This window comes from Acromyrmex echinatior, chromosome 1 (genome assembly GCF_024713525.1).
Source record: "Acromyrmex echinatior isolate Ae372 chromosome 1, ASM2471352v2, whole genome shotgun sequence".
In the NCBI taxonomy this organism is placed as follows: Eukaryota; Metazoa; Arthropoda; class Insecta; order Hymenoptera; family Formicidae; genus Acromyrmex; species Acromyrmex echinatior.
In genome coordinates this window covers 26,270,819-26,293,053 of record NC_141852.1, presented here as the reverse complement: position 1 = coordinate 26,293,053, position 22,235 = coordinate 26,270,819, and the positions used below count along the sequence as shown (strand labels likewise).

The following is a 22,235-nucleotide window of genomic DNA, read 5'->3' as shown; positions in this document are numbered from 1 at the left end:
GATACATATCATACAAAGATACTTTGGTTGGTTCAGGTCAAACGAAAAAAAAAAGAAGAAGAAGCGTTTTGTTTTATGCACAATGCATCTAATGTATCATTTAATTCTTTTTTAATATTTGAATAATAAAGTTTATACGGAACGACATATTCCTTATCATAGAGGAAGACAAATGGTATTGTGATCTATTGCAATGTACAGTAGATCGGAAATCCACTAGAAGATCCAAAAGAAGAGAGAAGACGGTACTTTGTCACTAGATATATGACCATCAACACACATCAGTGACAAAAAACCGCGGATACTTTTTAGATGACCCAATATATTTATGAAACAATAAAACAAAGATAGAGTGATACAAACACCGCTAATATAACGCTTCCCTGAACGCATCGTATATCTAACAATAAGACTCGCAATGCTCGCATTACTTGTGCTTGTTTAACATTTGATAAAGAACAAGAATGAAATGATTCCATGAGCGTTTCGAGCGTCAAGTGGACACCTCTAGTCATATACAGGGTGTCTTAGAATTCGCAAACGGATTGCACAACCAGTAATTATATGTACCAGAAGAAGCAATTTTTTCCTTTGGCAAAATATTGTGTTTAGACAAAATTTTTTAAATGAGAGCAATTTTAAGTTAACGAATGAGCTCTACATTATGCATGGATTGTGGGCGATGTATGAGTGTGTACGTTATTATTTTATTAATATTTTTTGATAAAGATTTTATAAAAATTGTAACATGATATTTAAATATTTAAATATCATTTTGAATATAATTTATTTAAGAAGAGAACATTTTCTAATTGATATTGCTGAAAAAAATGACTGAAAGTAAAATAATAGATTAGATAACTCGTGAATAATTTTAACGTATTGTTTAAATGCTTCTGTTCACGTACAATATAAATGATGTTCGCGAATTCTGAGACACTCTGTATATCTATGATATAATCGCAACATATACATGATATAATTGAGTATAACATCTTTGTACACGATAATGGCTACGATTGGAAAATTATGATACACGTTATATTTTTTTTCCATGAAAATTTTACAGAGATAATAGTTGTGCCATTATCGAGCCTAGATCTAATGCATACATTTATATAGTTTGTTAAATTGTATTTATCTTTTGATCTCGATAATAAGACATGTCTTGAAATCATGCCTCATTTCCCTAGTTTTCCATCGTCACGTGTGGCATTATCTTAATCGTAATATTGATCTAGACATCACTTGTATCTGATTCGGTAATAAAATTTTTAGAGACTTGAACGACGTTGGTAAATTTACAACTGTGAATTTTTTTAGATGAAAAGTATATGCGAAAGATTAATTAAGTTGAATTAACACAGCGGTATATAAAAATTAAAATCCACATGATATTAGAAAATACAACATTGTTTTTAAAATTTAATTCTATGGCAATATTTTTCAAAGCTTTATTTTTAGAAGAAGAAAAAGTTTATTTCATCCTCTCTTAATTAATCATTTCTTTCCTTGTCACCAGAAACATCCAGAATATACACGGGCCTAATTGATAATATATAGTGGACAATATTACATATATCATGGGACATTCTTGTAACTTGGAATAAAATATTTGTGGTCTAACTTTTCCGTGGATGTTCAATTAACGAGATGAATGGATTCCGGAGAATCGCCTGATGTACATGTACCCAACATTAGCAGCCGACTCATATCGTCATATCACTATCGAAGGAAATGGTCGCACACATGCCTGCGCAACGTTATTAGACAGTATAGTATTATCTTTTTTTTGTAATGTTTATTTGCAGTATTACTGGCGATAGACGTATACATACTTAACGATTTTTTTTCCTAGATCTTTGATAGCCTTGCTGATAGTTTTTTTGATGGATAGATTGATTGTGCGCGACATAATACTGCATTATTGACAGTGATATTTAGATGAATTATTAATGCATTTGTATATGTATATACTGGCTACTATATGTTAGCTTCGCGAGAGAGTATACTTATGCTATCAATTACGCAAGAAGCAAAAAGTAAGCATCGATATAGGCCTTCCTGTGACAAGTCGTAACTCCTATCTGTATGGAGTATTTATGGCAATTTCAATCCTTGTGATGCGACAGCAAAGTAACGCAATGAAGTTAAAAGAACTTGGAGTAAGTTTGAAGGAACTTGCTTCACTTTGAGAAAAAGCTTATTTTTGAAACATTTAAACATTGTTTCTTTTAAATGATCGAGTTTAATATAGTCTGGCAAAATAGCTTTTTTAAGCTATTTTTAAAATTTGCTATTTTTAAACTTTAATTATATGTATTTCTTGTAATATTATCTTCATTTTTAAAAAATTTGACTTTGTTTTTTTTTAAAAATAAATTTGAATTAATGAATTAATTAACATTATTTAAATAATTATGCTTACATTGATCATACATGATCGATTAAATTAATCGAATTGAAGAAAAAAATTGAAAAATTTGAAACGAATATAGCTTATTTGTAAGATAAGCAACATTTTTTTTCGCATCGGCAATCAAGGCTGCGACATAGAGCAAACTTTAGTTCCGAACTTGCGAGGTCGCAGTTGACTGCCTGCGTTTCGACCTCGTCGACGATCGATAATTTAAACCATATCGATAAGCGGAAACGTCGCGCGCGCGCTTGAATGTAATGTAGAGTGACGTCACGTATTCCAGGCTCGCGGTAGTCACGGTGTCCTCGTAATACAAAGTAAAACACGGCATGACCAAGCAGAATCTATAATCACCGTGTTTCGTTCCGTTGATCAGTTTGTAACGGAGATTCAACGGACAGGCATGTGATTAAATAATAAAGGAGGGGGGAAAGGACCCCGATTAGGTAACGATTAGTATTCATCGAATGATCCTGTAGAACCATTGAAAAGTTGGCAAGACTGTCCATCATGTAGATTCAACTCCACAGCGTGATCCTTTTTAGGGGTTGAAAGTGCCGTATATACTCCTGCAGGTGATTATATATGTGTGTCAGCTTAATTGTTGTCTCTATTATTATCTTTTTTTTTTTTTTTTCAAAAAAGTGAATTATATCATGCAGTTGTTGTCATTCGCAAACGTGTTTTAAATATAGAGGAAGCAGATGAAAGGAAATTGCGTAGGGACGCGAGTCGTTGATCTTTTTTTAATTTTGAAAATGAAAAATCTATTCTGTGTGAACGATAAAAATGCACGATTTATGTGTTGTACATTAATTTTTTTCTAATACATTAATTTTTATATAAAAATTCTATTTCTATTATACACGACTTTAACGCGTCACTAAAATATTTTTTAAATAAAAAAGTAGGTTATCTGTGTATTCATTGTTATTCGCAAACGTGTTTCGAGATGAAAGGAACAGAAAAAAAAATTATTTGCAGAGAACTGCTAATGACGTCTCGTTCCAAAAGTAAAATACAGATCACGTAATTTCACGTTATCAATTTATTTTCCATTCAATATGATTCTAATTAATTTTACTTTTATTACCAATGAAACTTCAAGTACAATTTTATCTTTTGAAAGCTCTGGACTAATTATTACCTGTTATTGAGCACACATCGATTTGATTTTTGCATATTTTTAAAATTTTTGCTTCATTCTCTGGCCGTTATAATTAGAAAATTTCGTTATGCAAATTGGTAATTGATTAATATATTGTATTATTATAGAATGGGACGTTCACAACGAGGGGTGGTAGATGAGGGTCAGTAGTCGAAGCCTGGTTTGCGCCGCCCTTGCATTACGTGCCGGCACGTGCGCGGTACGCTACGGCGCGCGTGCTACCCTCCTGTCAGATTCGCTCGTTCGTTACAGGACGACTGAGGACGACCCGCCACCTGGTCGCGGAAAAGCCGGAGTCAATGCCGTCGGGTTCGTTCCGTGACCGGGTAGCAGTGATGGTTGACGACACTCATCGAATCTTCCGCGGCGTGTAATCTCGCGGCGTGAAATCTCCTCCGTATTCTCGTAGATAAGAGGAAAGGGCGAGTATAAAGACGCGGCGCACAAGTAGGGCAAAATCTGTCTTCGGCCAGCTAGGCGAGCGAATCGCGCTTGACCGCGCTGCAAGAATCGTGAACGCGCGTGCGATAAGCGAGAGAAGCACGTGTCGTTTGCATGTGGGTAACGTACGTTATCGCGTTGCCGTTATCACGCGTCGAGTAAGCGTATATCACGGAACGTTGCGTCGCGTCGCGTCGCGTCGCGTTGCGAGCCGATTACTCGCTCGCGAAAACGCGGCGAATCGATGCCTCAATTGCCGCCGCGTCGCCCGCGCCGCGATTCGGAGCCGCGAGCGCCGAGCAGCTAGCACGCGATTGTCGGCGATTGCTGATCGTCCGCTCGACTGCTGGAGCGACGAGGACCAATTCAATCTCTGCAGCGGAAACCGAGTTCCTGGAGCATCGCGCGAGCTAGGACCACTTCGGCTTCCTCTTGCAACAGGTACGAGATTCGAATCAAAACGATCGAGTCTCGAAACGATCGTTCGACTTGTTACCGATTAACCTAACCTATATCGATATATTACTCTCGCATCTCTCAGCTCTATTTTTTTTCATTTTATTATTTTTTTCATTTTATTCTTAGTGCAAATCTCGATGATATTAAACTGCTTGACGATAGAGCGTAAGATTATAAAATTTTTCAGCCCAGTTTTTAAATCCATTCAACCATTTTTTTTCCGTTAAGGTTGATATAATAGAGAAAATATCTAATTTTTGAATAATTTTTGTTATTATTTTCCAATCCGATCGAAAAATCGCGCAAACATTTTATCATAAAGATTTGCATGGATTGTTTTTTTATTAAGTGTCAAACATCTTACATCAACGAGAAACGTTATCACTTTTTTATAAACTTATGGTCGACTTCTTATTTATACTTATAAGTCTGCTTTCAAGGAGCAAAACATTATGGGAAAGTCGAATGAAAACACGCGACATCCTGTATGTGCATGTCGAAGCGTAAAGATCTGGCTTTGATAACCAGATAAACATCCGAGACTTATCGTTCGTCCTATAATCTTTAATATACATACATACATACATATACATATATATATATATATATATATATATATATATATATATATATACATACACACACACATCAGATTACAAGATTGTGCCGAAACAGCATGACGAAACGTTTTTCCTCGTGACTCACGCGACGTACGCTAAGTAAGTTGTCCATAGAAAAAAGCGTAGATCAAATAATATTTCTTACTACGTTAATGTTAAATAGAATAATTAACACTAAGTAATCTCGCTAGAAGAGAACGACACTTTTTTTTATCTGTAGTATAGTAATCTTTACATACATAATAGTGTGTATGCTTGTCGAATGATTCATCCCTCAGGAAAAAGTGTTTCAATATACTGATTAAAATTAACTATTCTGAATAGTTAATTTTAACTATATCATTAACTATATGAAATATCATCACTTACTGAATAGTTAATCAGTGTATTAAAACTTTTTCTTACGGAACATTTATTTCAACAATTATTTTTACAACATTATTTCATATTAAGAATTGATTATATAGAGTATTGATATATTAATCAATTGTACTATCCATCATTTGTAATAATATTTACAAACGAGATGGATGATTTCTTGGAAGCCAGACATGGTTTTAAGCTAAAAATATACATATGCATTTCATTATATGTAATATTTCAAAATAATTGCATTTTATACATTCATAAATTTTATACATACAATCACAGAATTTAAAATGATCATTATTGTATAGATATTTTAAGAGTACCTATTCTTATATTGTGTTCATATTTACATCTTGAAATACGAAATTAATAATTAGAAAATAATTGATTGCATTACAGATAAATTCTTTATTCCAACTTTATATTTTTTTTTATACTTTTATATTATTTATTTGTTAGTAATATTTGTTAATTACGTATCCATAGCCAAATATTTGCATTGTTCTCATTCCGATAATGGAATAATGGGCCCTTCATTTCCACTAGTATCAACTTTACTAGAAACCCCTTTTTTTATATCGTCTCTAATTTGTCGGCACGTATTATTGTTAAAAAAAATTTGTTTGTGTTTGTTCGAAACAACGAGATGGTTACGAGATGGTTATCTCTCACTTTTTTTCATTTTGTCTTTTTTTTTCGATTACTTTCTTTGTAGTCTAAAATATCAAGCCACGAATTAGCCTACTTTCCCAATTATTCTGGAGCTTTGCTTCCGTACAAAGAAGAACGTGAGAAGGATACAATTATGTACATATTATTCTCGTTGACGTGTGATATGCTCTTGGAAAATAGAACAATGAACATTATAAATGAGTTTTCTCCAGGAGAGTTAAAAATCTTTGGGATTATTTTTACGTATTAAATAGATTTGTCGATGTTTGTTAAAAATGTAATGGCGAAATACGGAGTATCGTTTACTTTAACTAGTATCAAGATATATATTATATATAAAGTCTTTTAGAGTTTTGAATTTTGCTTTTTAGTTCTTAATTCTTATGATTACAAAAAATAAATGAATAACAAAAAGAATAAATTTTAATGTGATATTTTTTTTTCATTTGTTTATATTCTTAATTGCCTCAAGTAATAAATAAATATATGACTAACAGTATTCTTTCCCTTTCTCTCTCTTTTAAAGAATTATTTGATCTATAAAAGAAATAAATAATCTAAAAGATTTCTTGTCGCGATAGCATTGAGTTTTCCATGTTATTAATTAAGAGTTAAACATTTCTCTAACAAGATCTTAGAATTGTGACTCATTAAATGCAGGTTATTTCACACGAGGATATTAGCAAAATTGCTCGTCAAACATCGATGTAATTAAGCCGACGTAAGCCATGGGTCACTGAAAAATACTATGGACACGCGATAAAGGGAACAAGAAAGGGCACAGTATCACGCGATATTACGAAAGTAAATGAAAGTATATGAGTGAATATATGCACGTGACGATGATTCTTAAATATCAATCTTTAATGCCCGATTTCAATGCATCACGACCACACCTTCCTACTATGAAATTCAATATGAAAAAATGAATATTCTAAATGAGCTGGTTGCAATAGAATCTCACGAGCTTCTTGCAATCTTAGCTACTTCGATTGTCACGTAAGAAACATTCAAGAAATCGATTAGATGCATTCTACTGAACTTATAGAAAAATAACGACTGGTTTTATTATTGTATATTCTGAAGTAGCAAGGTGACGTTTTAATGGCGTTTTTATTAAAGTTAAAGTCGTCATTGAGATGTCATTTGACGTCACCTTACTACTTGACTTAATCTATTTGTAATATAACATAGTTTTTAAATTTAATATTACATACAAAATTTTTATTTTTTGTTATATTTAAAATTATATTGGAAAGAGAAAATTAAAAAAATTAATAATTTAAAATTATAAAGAAATGTATAAATATAATTTTTGAATTGGATATAAATAAAAATATAAAATGTTAATATTTTTAGAAAAAGTGATAATTTGAATGTGTATAATAAATTAAAAAGAGTATAAAGAGAGTTTAAAACAATATTTTACGCGTAAACCAATAATATAATTATTTACTTTATTTAAACAATAATAAACAGGAGGGAATAATAAAATTTATAATTTTTCATATGAATTTAAACATTTATTTCTTATCGCAGAAATTTCGAAGCTCACATTTTCTTCGAATGTCATGCTTGGTCTTGTCAGTATTAAATTTTTTCTCATTTATCCGACGATGTAGTGCTCTCGAGCTTTTATATCGTCGTGCCCGACAAGTCGATTTAGGTTGTTTCTTAACATCTTATCCACCTTCATTAAATTATGAAGAAAAGCAAAATAATGTTGATGTTCCGCGATGTAACGCGATAATTAATACGTCCCTAATATATAATAAATGATATTGATTAACAAATTAGTGTTGAAAGAACATATAGTTACGTACTTTGAATGACTGTTTGACAAATTTAGCATACACAAGAAGTGTCGTGTGAAACTAAGTGAAAATGTTAAAGTGAGGAAAATGTCAGTGGAAGTTTCAGTTGATTCATTGACTGAAGTAGTTAAATTCGGTGTGTGCAGAAGACTGTGCCTGGATCCTTATTTTGAGAGTAATATTCGGAACATGCTGCGGTAACGAATCAATTCAAGCATTTTGAGTTTTGAGCTTGAACTTTGAACTCTTCAGATCTTTTGGAGTCTAAAAGTCTCTATAGTATATTTATATTTAAATTCAACCAAAATTTTCCTCTTATAGAAGCAGATAATGGATCCCATTTTTAATCAGCCTGAAAAATATTTTCTAGCTCTAATATGTTGGATCTAATATGCACTGTATTTATATGTAATAAGAAATATTTTTTTTATAAAGTGTTGTTAATGGAATTGAATTTTTAAAATAAAATGTTATATGAAATCATCAGCTCGTGGCAACGTTAAGAATATATGAATTGTTAAAGCTGTTGAGTAACGAGTAACTATAGGCGACAACTTTTACTCAGCTTGTAACAGCGAATCAATTCGTGCATTAAAATTTAAACTCTCTCTGAAGCAGATTTACCTGTGAAAAAGTGTAGAAACACGTTGTCGACTCTTGCATCGATCAGTTTTTTTCACAATTAGAATTACAACACATTTTTTCGGCATCACGTCATTTTTCTTCTTTTTAATACTTGCTTTTTAAAATTGTAATACGATGTCCTTCAAAGATATCATTGTCAGTTGGAGGAAATCAGAGTTATACGTTTCGTATGATGGTTATATTGCTCACTCTTTTCATGGAGTTTAATATTTCTTGCTATTAAATCATATTTTTCAAGACGCTACAAAAAATTTGCCTAAAATTTCTATCTCGATGACTGACTAAAATAGCTGAAACGATAAAAAAAGCGAATGATAAAAAGGCAATAATGAAATAAAAATTAGTTTTTTATTAATTAAGCTTTGAATTGATTAAAAAAATATCTCTTTTACATTTTTATGTTTATATTTCTACATAATTATTAAAAAGCTTTTTTTTTAAATATTATAATCTAGTTATACAACAATTACGAAAAGCATAAAAGTATCGGTGATTCACTGGTGTTTATTGGAAACAATCGTAGAAAATGATCTGGCTTGCAATTTTTATACCTAAATTAATGTATGTAAGTGACTGGTGTCTTATTAGTCCTTGCCAGAATTTTTTCTTTTCTTGTGATAAATATTGGTAGGGAAAGAGAATTGGGAATTATGAGTGACGCTGTTTCGTTTCCAGAAATTTTCCGAAAGCTTTGATAAATAGCCGCTGTCGAGCGAACAAAGAAAGCTCACGCGAGTCTCTACGTCCGCCAAAAATGATTTATATGTATAAGCAACAAATCTCCCGCACTAATCTGCCATACATTTACCAATTAATCACACAATAAAGAACTACTGTAAAATTCCTTTTCTTTGTACTTTAATGCTGTAATATATTATGTGTGTACTATAGTACTGTAATATTTTATTGACTGGATATTATTATAATATTAATTTAATTTAATATTGATTCTTATGTAATAATCATTTTATTGTGGTAACTTTTACAGAATTTTTTTTTTATGTAAACAATGTAATTAAAAATCTAAATTGTAACAGTTATTTAAAAAAATGTTAGTTATTTGGAATACACAATAAATGAACGCAATTGGCTTGATTTTCTAAATTTCTAAAAGATTACCATTAATGCTCCTTGAGTATTTTTACAGTTTAGGAGTATATTGAGTACGTATTTTCCATGATAATTAGTATATTTTTTATGGTAGTTTACAATAATAACAGAGATAATTGTACAAAAAGAAAAGGAAGATAATAACGATATCACGTGTAATGTGATAATGTTGTCGCAGTTAAGAGCTGCGAATTGCATGTCTATACGACAACTATAATTCTTATGAACTAGACCTACTAACCGAGACACGTCGACTATCGATCTATAATATTGTACGCACATATGTGTGCCATAAGCAAACATTGTGGGTATGCGCTCACTTTAATGTCTGCGCTTATGTAAGAGAACTGCGCAGGAAGAGAACATAAAATATGATAACAGAAATCCTGGAAATTTGAATAATTTTGCATGCTCGAGTAAATTAACATGATGTACGAGATGGAAATTTATGTATCTCTTGACTCTAAGACATTCTTTTAAAGTGTATTCATTCTATATTTTTTATAAATACACCCAAAAAAAGATTTCTTTGATTCACAAAAAAATATTTCTTTGCTATACGGTTAAAGAAAAAATTTCTTTGATTTGAACATCATTTCTTTAATTTAAACATTATTTTTTGAAATAAAAGAATTTATTTATAAGATTTTAAAAAATTATATGTTCAAATCAAAGAAATTTTTTCTTTAACCGTATAATAAAGAAACATTTCTTTAAATTGAAGAAACCTTTCTCTGGGTGTAGATATATGTTGCAAGGTAAAATGTTATGATAGAGTTATGTAATCAGTATAAATCCCTAATAAAAAAGAATAAGAAAAGTTGTACAAGTTCATTGTTGCTAATATTCACTTTGGTCCGTTACTCTGGTAACAATACCTGCAAACAATACCATATTCTGTTATGAATAGCCAAAGTACATCGACCACGAAACTTGAGCACATGTAAACCCAGATAAATGCTGAATCAGGCAATTTAAGCAGAGAAGAGGTTTCTTTGTTCTCTCGTATATCATTGTAATTCGAATGAAAGAGCTAATTATGACGTTTCATTGTTTATCATCTATATGTAGCGAAATTAATTTTTCGATTTTTTAATGGGGGGGGGGGGGAGAATATGAATACATGTTTCGGTCAAATCTCTCATGATATTTGATTATTTCGGTCAAATCTCTTATGATATTTAATTTATATTACTCTTTAATTGTTTCAATAGTTATATAACAGGATAAATAAAGTACATTATTAAAAATTTTATGATATTTAATATATATATATATATATATATATATTTTTACACATAATTTGAACACTTAATTTCATGACATTACATTAAATTTTATATATTTATAACTGAAAAGTATATTCGTGTACATGCGTATATGAAATTTAATGTATTTTTTATGAACATTTAATATATATACTAATATTCACGTTCATTTTATTTAAGTAGCTATTATAACTTAATTTTCAGTTAAATCATTTATTATTTTTAATTTCGTTCATTACCACGAGTTTCATTTACATGTAAAGGAAGCATTTCTGACAGTGTATTATTTGTTACTGTCCAAAATTAAAGATTAAAGAAAAGTCGAGTTTTTTGTTATTTAGCAAAAAATTGTTATGTTGTTTATCACGACACTGTGACACTTTGTGAACAGTGTATTGTAATTTGCAAATGTGATTTTCCAGAAGTTTTATAACTTTTATATTAAATTTGTTTAAGTTGTTATTTTTTGAGATATTTTATATCACGCTTTTTAAATGCTTTTTAATTTATTCCTTATATCAGGCCTGTCCAATTTGAGTTTCGAAGCCAAAACGCAAAGCCATCGACGCAAAAAATTCAATGTGAATAAAATTTTGCACGGAAAAAACTAATTGAGAGATGGATACATTACAAGATTAGTAAAAATATTCTGACTGGTAAAAATATTCTATATTTTTATCGAATTTATGAAAAATTTTATTTGCCTAAAAGTAAAAATACCGGAAATTTAAGATAAAAAGTACATTATGATTATATTATAGTACATCATTTTAAGTGACTATTATCTTATAGTCAAGATAAATTATACTTTCAATAAAGTAAATTATAGTAAAATAAATCGTATTATTTTCAAGACTGAAGAGCACAAACAACTCTCAGAACTTTTATACATATATATTTTTTACTACGCAGTAAAGTAAATTTTATCAATGCTAAAGAAAAAATTGTTGTCGATAAGGTAAGAATGATTATCATACGACAATCTCATTTACCAGAAATGTAAAGAAAATTTTATATAAGTAGGCACGTATCCCTATATGAACTTGATAATTCCATAAAGTTTACTAGAATTCTAATGTATAATGCTGTACATTTATCTCCGTACAACAACTATAAAGTGTTGATAAGCGTCACTTAGATGCGTATCAATACTTTACAGTCCCCGAAATTTTACACTAAATTTTTTTTCATCGATAGCTTTGCGTTTTGGCTCTGGAGCTCAGATTGGACAGGCCTGCCATGTTTCAACTATTATGTTTCAACTATTTATCCATCTCATAACGAGAATTTTTTTTTTTTGATAGAGCGAAAGTAGACGGCAATCTACAAGGCTCTACTGACGCAAGCTGGAGAATCGTGCGATCTTGGTGACCTGGGCATGGTTTTAGTTGTGACGGCGGGGCGATGACGCTCAATCACCGTCCGCCGTCATTAGCAGGAGTCCCTCAGGACTCACGCAGCTTCCTGCTTCCGGTCCCGGTCCCAATCCTGGTCTCCGACGATTACCGCTATTTAGCGAGAAACATCATCAAAACACACACGACTGTTGTAGCCGGAAGGAGATATGAGAGACCGTCCTCATTACCGAGATCACGGGCATGCCATGCCACTCGAAGAGGCACAAGGGCTGTTACTTCCACCCTCCAGAATAGGTGAGTCATCTCTTTGTGATATTTTAGAGGATCTCCTTAATGTGTACAAAATAAGGAGAACTACAATCTATGCGAGGTACTTTAAACAATTCTTAAGAATGGAGATCACTCAAATACATTATTTCAGTTTTTTTCCAAATATTTTAGTTGTTTTTTAAAATAAAAATTTCATAATTTCATAATTTTAAGAAAATACACATTTTACAGTATTATTTTGATATTTTTGAAAATTTTTTCTAAACTTTTATGTGTAAAATAATGAAACTTTGTTTGTAGAAAATACATTTAAAAAATATATGCATTCTTAAGTAATGTAATATAGCAAATTTGTTACTTCGTCTTCTTTCACACATACAATTCTTTTATCTAAAATCCTTATATTTTCTTCTGTTGTTTTTTTATCTCCATGATTATGAAAGTTGAAATTACGATTTTAAGATAGTGATAATAACATTTCTTGCACATTGTTGTTGTAAATTTCGTTGATTTCGCTGATAAAAGTACTTGCCAATTTATACATAATATAGTTCTTTGTTTTATAATAATAAATTTATTTGTTTTAATAAATTGTCCCGGACTGTAAATGTGTATATCGATTCCATAGAAAACAATTTTCTCCTACAATGTGAACGCACAATGGTGGAGTTTTAATTTTTAATTGTGCTTGTACACAATAGGTATATTGTGTTATTATGCCTACCGTTAAAATGCTACTATATAGGTTTGATAAAAGGTGAGGGAAAGGGCTACGCAACAAAGGTTCAGCCTTGCTCTGTGCTCGGTAAAGGATTATGGACAGATTACATAGGACGCGTATATGTACGCGAGCGCTCCTGCGTATATAGATGTATAATATATATGTAGACGTATATGTAGACGTATTAAAATGCCTCGGGACGATTCAACTCGCCCGTTATTGAACTTCCATGAAAATCCGACCTGAATTCCGCCAATGGCGGAAACCGCACGTACATATAATTCACGGAAATTCGTGGAAATTCCAGTTTTACGAGTGCCAGTCTGAAATCATAAAATTTCAACGTTTCTCTTTATTACTGATGTGGCCACACATGTGTAAAGATGATAGCAGCGGTTTACGATATCCCAGCCAGTATGTTCGCCCAAAAAAATTCAGGTATCAAAGTTTTTATCAAGGTCAAAGTAAATTATATATCCACTGAGTGCCCTAAACATTTATTAGAGATTTAATAGATTTCCTATTTTCTCAATTTGTTTTGACAAATAATTGTGTTTTATATGACAAAGGAAATTTGAAATATATGTTATAATAGATTTAATGACGGAATAATATCTTTGAATCGTTTAATAATTTTTTAACAATTTTGTCTTATCAGTTTTATTGACATATAAAAAAGAAATATGGTACTCCATTTTATAAAATAATTTATTTATAATTATACATATATATGTAATATAATTTGTTTTTAATTATATATATCTGTAGCTTCGAGATGTGCCCTACATATTTTAAATGAATTATAAAGAAAAGATATAATTTTATATTTTTTGCTGGTTACAAGCAGTAATCACACACCGCGTTTTTTGTTTATTTATGTTCTCTCTACATTTGCAATGAGACATAAGACATAATGATCGCAAATTACACGAATATATTTTCTTCGGTTAAAGTATAAACCACCTTTACACGTTATGAGGTAACCACTAAATCAATAAATGTCATATCGTTGATTGTGCATAAAATTATCGCATAAACGAATCGCGGTCGTTTTAGGAACAGAAATCCGGTTAAACTGATTCAATTTTAGCTCGGTTTATTCGCGGTTGAGGAAAATGACACAGAGGTTAATTACTATTTACAATTAGTGACATTTCTGCGAAGTGCTTCGCCTTCACATTTCAGTCGTTACTTTCTAAAAATGATTTTGCATAGCAAAATTGAGCGCGTATAATTAATAAAATACATAATATAAAAAAAAGTCTCCCCCTTCTTGCATTCGACTATTTATTTTTAATGAACTTGTTCATCATTATATTCTTTCTTTCTTTCTTTCTGTTTTATGATAGGTAACCGGGGACCTCTGAACGTAACGATTGTACAGGTCGGCAGAGGAAATGGAGGAGGTGGAGACGGCGGAAGTGATTTACTAAGATTGGAACCGCCATCGGATTTAAGACCAGCCCCGTCGCCCCTATCTGATACCAGTGCTACCTTGCAGTCTGACAACAATGACACTTTGGTTGGAGGTGAGAAAAAGTGTATTACATACGTGTAAAGTGTATTATACTTCCACTTAAAAAATTGTCAATAGAGCAAAGTTTCACCGATCTTTAATTTTGATATGAAAAAAGGAATATTTTTACGATTTTTATCGCTTGCTACTAACATTTGAAATAAATCTTTGTGCTAAAAATTTTAGTTATACCTATAATTAATATTAAAACATTTCAACTTTTTAACGTCTAAGTTTTATATTATTTATTAAATATATTTGATGAATTAAAAAAAATATATATGTATATATATATATATATATAAAATTGTAGATAATATGACAATAATAAACAAAATATACTCTCTATCTCTTTTTCTTATTTGTTTATAAGTAAATGACATATGCAAAATATACTATCTTATGAAAATGCATAAAATTCATTAATTATTCAAAGTTTATTAATTTACATATTTTTTCAATCAAATTGACAGCGCATTATACGCCATTTGCTAATTCAGGGATCGAAAATTGATCCCTACAATTTGAAATCACATGTGAAGAATGTAATAGCCGATAAAAATTTTTCATATCGATAATATGGATATAATTAAGAACTAATCTTGTTAAATCAAGCTTTGCTAATACACAATAATTGAATGTCATAATGTTTGATCGCAGTATGTTATATGGTCATATTAACGCTCCGATATTCATTACAGCACAATATAGTATATATTACATTACAGTAAAAAAATTACCTCTTTTTTATTCTACGAAAGGTACATGTATAAACTTTTTCTTTCTATATCTATTTATATCTTTTGAAATATTTAAGTATTTTTATAATTAAAAGTAATATATTTGTATTTAAAAAAAAATATTTTATTATGTCTTGTGAAAGCATTGTTCAAATGTAAAAAAAATTCACGAAAATTATAAAAATTATTAAATCATTCAACGTTTTTATTATTTTATATCAATTGTAAAAGAGAATATGGCAAGACGTATATTTTATTTTGTACATTTCAAAAAATTTTGATTTTATTTATATTATTATATACATGTAATATCACATTTTAAAGTACTCATTAAGAAAATTTAAATATATTTCATAAGATTTTATATTGTTTTTTTATATTGTTATATTATGTATTATATATTATGTATTATGTATTATGTGTTGTATTATGTATTATATTGTTATATTGTTGTATTATATATATTTTGTATTTGTTATTCGACTTCATATTTGATTTTATTATAAGTTTTTACATCTATGAGAAAAATATTCCGATTATATCAACAAGAAAACAAAGCAATTCTGATCAGATGAATCAAAATTCCATTGCAGTTATCGTAAATTGAATTTCTGATCAGTTCGACTAAAATATTTTATAGATTTAACTATAAAAGTGTCTGATTTGTATCTTTCTGATTGAATCTATTAGAATTCCAATTAACGCAACAAAATTGTTTTCCAGTGATATACTGTCAGTGATATACTGTCTTCATGAGTTTTATAAATATTTGATTTTAGTGAAATGGTAATTAAGCATTAAACTGACTGAGATTAATGGATAGAAAACTTGATGCCAATTCTATATAACGAAATGAAATATTTTTTTATATTTGATAAATTGCGCAATGTGTATATATATGATGGCAACATTAATTACAACTTTTTGGTGGCCTGTTAGTTATATTTCTTAATATTGACTATCGAACCGCTCCGCGTGACGGTTTTTGTGACGTCATATCCTGTAACCGGAAATCTTTCAGCAGGGAGCTTTCGGTTACAGTCAGTATATACCAAGGATTGATGAAGGAAAACGTGAAACCAGAGTGCACCAAAAATAGACCTATAAAAGATGAGAGAAATGATACATTAATGCGTTGTATTTCAAATATGTTTTCGGTATAAACATTTAGTTATATACAATAAAATTATAATATATGTATTTATTGTGACAAATTTCTATCTTTTGTTAAAATTATAATTTATGTTTATTATATAGCAAATCATAACTTTTATAATAATTCAATCGAGAAGAACATTTTTGTCTTTTTAATTGTTATCAAATACACACAATAATTGTTCTTTGAAGGAAATCAAATTGCACAGTAAATATTATATAATATAATTGATATAATTACGGTTTGTATCGATTTGTTTACAATTTTCACAAATTTAATAAAAATGTAAAACTGACAAATCCTCAGGTGTCGATCCAAGGTTATTGCTGGGAACTGGTGGTGATCGCGCTTGGGAGGGCCGCTACCACGTCAAGGAACATCGACGTGCTGGAAAAGCCACCTTTCAAGGTCAAGTTTACAACTTCTTAGAGCGTCCCACTGGCTGGAAGTGCTTCCTGTACCACTTCTCTGTGTAAGTGCAATGTTTTGTACCTGCATGCAATTTAGTTTTTTTAAAATTTAATAATATAGTTTTTAATATTGGGCAAAATATTACACTATCATCATTAAATGTAATTTTGTAAGGATTATGTGAGGAAAATTGACTAAACGAAATTCTTATAAATGCGTTCTTGTCGAGAAACGTTTTCATATTCCATTTATTTTTATTTTTTTATCTCCCAATGATTATTGTGTCTTCATTCAATATCCTGCAGCTATAATACAAGTAATATAAAATGAAATAAAGAGTTTAAAATGTGTATATTTCATTTTTTCGCATTATCAGCTGTTTCTCACGCTCAATATATCAAAGGAAGATTAACGTATTGGATGGTACTACAGTATTAATCTTTATTGTCACTTAATAAATATTATTAATATAATGCTTCAAGAAAGATTAATAGCTGTTCTAAAATTGCTCCTTTTTTTTTTAATATTTGATATATAAACAGCGTTATATAATATGCGCAACTTAGAAATTAATCTAAGATAAAGTGGATGCTTTTAATTTATAGTCTTCGTCATAATCAGTCACAATAAAAATAATTAAAAAGATTTTCCCTTATAAGATGGATAAGTCAAACCAATAAAAGTTGTAAAAAATTGTACATTTATAAATAAATCAAACGAACCAAGGGAATTTTTCAAGAAAATTTATATCTGCTTTTACAGTATTTTTTTTTTAAATGTTCTTACTGTATAACTTAAATTCACGAAGGCGAAGAAGAAGTAAAAGAAGTTATGACATCGTAATTCGAAATTGGCTTCAATAATAAATCCATACTTACTCGAGCAATATGTTTTCGGATCACGGTTTACGGTAGGTGCTATAGCGAGGAAAGCACAATTGTTTATTAGAAATTTATATGACGAACGAAATATCTCTGTCCGTATGTGAAGCGCTTTATGCTTCCCCAGAGTATTCTTCGGTATACGCCGATAAATAATAAAGCTTTATTGCCATGTGGATGCAATTACCTGTTGGAATTTATCGTAAAAAGTTGAGAGAATTAAATTAACGCAATATATTTTTTATTACACTTTAAATTTAAATAGTATAATAAATATTTTTTTTTATTAATAGCATTTTTTAAGTTATATTTATTACAAGTATATGTACAAAATCATACAAAAAAATGCAATATTATTTAATTTTACTGTGATATACATGTTGCAGTTAATAGTTGTGATATTTACTGATTATATATTTTTCTTACTAGACATTCTTACTAGACAATTGAAAAGAACATATATTTTTCATTAATTAATTTCATGATTTTTAACGAATATTGTATTTTTATTAAGATAAACTTCGTAAGATAAAGATACGCATAATGATGAAGAAAAATACATAAAAAACATAGTATTTTTTTCCATTTTTACTTTCAAGATATCTACAGATTGTTCATACGTAGATGATCGTATAATTCGCATAGCTTATGTTTGATGCGCATAGATGGCGGACCCCATACTGATATTCTCTACTACGTCTGATCAATATTCATTTTTCATCTTTTATCTAAAGCAGGGATCTGCATTAAAGTATATAATTTTTTGATGTTTTATTCTTCAATTTTCAAGTGTATTCTATTCTTAATTCATTTAAGAATTACATTCATCTTAAAATTATAGCTGATTTTTTTTAGCGAAAAATATATTATATTGAGTACAAATTGATTAATTTTTTTATACTATATTATTCAAGCTAAAACTTATCAAATCTTAATCTTATAGGAACTGCTTTTTTCTTTCAAAGGAGAGAGTAACGTTTCATAATTTACTAATGATTTATCCAATATTTTACTGTCAAGTATATTCCTGATGACAAGATGTTCAAAAGATATGCGTTATTAGGATAATAACTACTCTCTCTCTTGTTTTTATATTTCATTTGTGACGGTATATCGAAGGATAGAAAAAGAAGGAATAAATGTTATATCTGGATTATTTTACGACATTATCATCGAGTAAAAGAAAATATGCTAGGGTTGTTGTGCCAGGTGATATTCTCCCATCAATCCTCGACACTAAGTAATACATTGGAGTGCGTAGAACTCCAGAGAGAGGGATAATACATAGTTGAATCCGTACATGTACCTCTGTCAGGTTAAAAAAGCATGTACACTACATTGAAAGAAATTGACCGCTTTATATACAGGATGTTTAATAAATAACGATAAATCTGTCGCATAGGGGTAGAGCGAATTAAACTGAAAAGTTCTCATTTTGCAATTTTCGCAATAATTAACAAGATATCAATTACGAAAAATTATCAAATATTGGTTTTCAATAATTTTTTACTCGAGTACTATCGAGTTTACAGAAAAACAGCAAGAGACAAAAATTATTTATCTTTTTTCATAGAGCTCTAAGAATTTTTTCAGAATTTTTTATCAACTTTTTAGTACTGCATTTTCTTATATTGGCAACTATTTTTAACAACATGAAAAAATGCAGTACTAAAAAATTCTGAAAAATTCTCAGAGCTCTATGAGAAGAAAATAAACAATTTTTATCACTTGCTGTATTTCTATAAAATTTATAGTACTTGAGTAAAAAATTATTGAAAACTAATATTCGGCGATTTTTAGTAATTAATATCTTGTTAAAACTATTGTGAAAATTGTAGAGGACTTTTCGACTTACAAGTAAACCTACGGAAAACATAGATGAAATAAGTTGAAAATTTTAAACCGATCTATGTTGACGATTTCGACTACGTGTCGTATCTACAGTTTTTTCAACTTTGTTGAAAAAACGTAAACATCAGACACTCATATCTACAATATATGTATGTGTTAGTGAAAAAGGAAAACGCTTGTGTGCCCACTGTGTCTACTCATGATCGTACACGAAGAAAACTTTTGAAGAAAACTTTTCATACTTTTGACATAAAATTTAATTTCGACCCCAAAATCTCCCTAACCCATTTTACCTTTTGAAATTTTTAACTTATTTCACCTAATATGTTAAATCTATCCTTACCTTTAATGGGTAGTTTTCAGAGTAGATTCCTTCATAATGGACCTTTGGCGATAAAAAAAAATACATGTCAAATATTTTTCAAAGTTCTATAAATATGCAAAGTTTTATTAAAATCGATGAGTGACACTTCCGTTTACTTGTCAGGTTAGTTCACTCTATCTCTGTGTGAGAGTTTTATTATTATTTATCAAACAACCTGTATACATACATAAGTGAAAATTAATATCACCCATTACGCTCGCATATTTACAAAGAGATCATATTATATGCGAATTTTTATCATCTTTTTATATTCTAAAATAAAATAAAATAAGGTAGTTGAATTATTTACATGTATTAATTGTGTAAACACAAAAAAATACCTTATTTTAAATATTGCGAAGAAATGTAAATGCTGACTAATTATACTTACCGAACGATATTAGTACTTTTATCTATAATTAGAGATCGCTATTTTTCGGGACATTATCACGTACGAAGGGGAAGGTTAATGTGTTCTTTTGATATATTTTCGGGTATTTACATTAACGTTATTAATACAACGATATTCTTTGTCTTTATCTTTACATCATAATAAACTATAAAGATATATAAATTATCATAATTAATAAATCACGATAATTTGTATATAATTTGTATATAATTTGTATATAAAAAAAAATGTATTTTTTTAAATATATCAAATTTAAATATTGCTGTATTTGGTTATTACGGCCTCCAAATTAAAATTCTATAAGTTATTAATATATTTAAAGTCACCAATGTGCAATTAAAATTAATTAAAGATAATCGTTGAATAGGGTCAAAACGTTTAATTAATTGTTATGTACAATAAATTATAATCGCAATGATTTTTAGCGTAGGCCCTCAAAGGCTTTTTATTTTTATTTAATTAAAAACGGATTCGGCGAAATTATTATTATAGTAAAAAATAAAATTTTTATAATATTTAGCATGCCTGATTATTTTATTGATGCAAGATTTCTATTTAAAGAATCTTGACAATGCATATTCTACGAAGCTGACATTTTATCTAAATTTTAAATATTTTTTTTTTTCTGAATTTTAATTTAATTTTTTTTATTTTCTTGATTTAAATTTAATATTTGGTTCTTTTATTTTGATTTTTTCATCTAATATTAAAAAGTTTATAAATTTATCACAATATTAATAAAATTTTTATTTTGTATAATTAAATTTGGAAAATATGAAATTTATGTAACATATAATTATTCGTAGTATTACTCTTACTGATGTAAATTTATTCAAATGATTTCAAATATCTTAAATTGTCATAGGTCTTTTTTACTTATTATAAAATTCTTTTTACATCAATCAGGATGCAATGATAAATATTTTATTATACATATAGAAATTTTTTTATTTACACGCACTTTAAAATAAAGCTATCGCGTTTGTGTATTCCGTAGCAACTCAATTATTGATATAACGAAGCCTACGTCATACTCGCACCACGTGCTGCATATTGAGCAAAAAGGGAACAACTTTGTGAGAAAAATAGGATTGTATATGTGCATATAAAACTGTAACGAGTTAGTTAGTTTCGATATTACTGTTATAATTTTAAGTTATATACATATATGATTAAAATAATAATAAGACATAAATGATCGTAAAGTATAATGTAATATCTTTTTCAAATCGAGTAAGTTTTACGTTACATAAGAAACGACCGAAAAAAATAAAAATTTCTTTTACCATATCCTTGTTATTGAACATGTGACGCCGAAGTAAGAAACGGTGCTGTATAATTTTGTGCCATCCTTCTTTTATGATATCTATTTCCGATTCATGAAACGCAATACGGCAATTGCAATAATTTAACCTAAACATTCTAACAATCATATTTCCCTTTCTCTCTTTTTTTCTTTCTCTTTTTTTTTATTTATTTGTTCATTTTTTTATATTTACATCTTTATTTATTTACATCTTAAAAATGAAATTAGAGTGATTTCCTCGTAATATTCTGTCGTTCATTTATA

General features: G+C 29.3%; 1 protein-coding gene across 3 annotated transcripts; it reads left to right on the top strand.

The window, feature by feature from the left end:
* The first annotated feature begins 3,978 nt into the window (after positions 1-3,978).
* Positions 3,979-21,941, top strand: LOC105144115 (uncharacterized). 3 transcript variants are annotated; one of them, XM_087409724.1, is made up of 5 exons: positions 3,979-4,469; positions 12,290-12,637; positions 14,684-14,863; positions 17,053-17,218; positions 17,534-21,941. In XM_087409724.1, the coding sequence occupies exons 2-5, from the start codon at positions 12,550-12,552 to the stop codon at positions 17,610-17,612; spliced, it is 513 nt and encodes a 170-aa protein (XP_087265850.1). In that variant the 5' UTR covers positions 3,979-4,469; positions 12,290-12,549; the 3' UTR covers positions 17,613-21,941. The 3 variants fall into 3 exon arrangements, with proteins under 3 accessions (XP_087265850.1, XP_011051114.1, XP_087265859.1); XM_087409733.1 differs by lacking the exon at positions 3,979-4,469 and adding an exon at positions 13,642-13,772 and having other exon boundaries at positions 12,546-12,637; XM_011052812.2 differs by lacking the exon at positions 17,534-21,941 and having other exon boundaries at positions 17,053-17,296.
* The last annotated feature ends 294 nt before the right edge of the window (positions 21,942-22,235 follow it).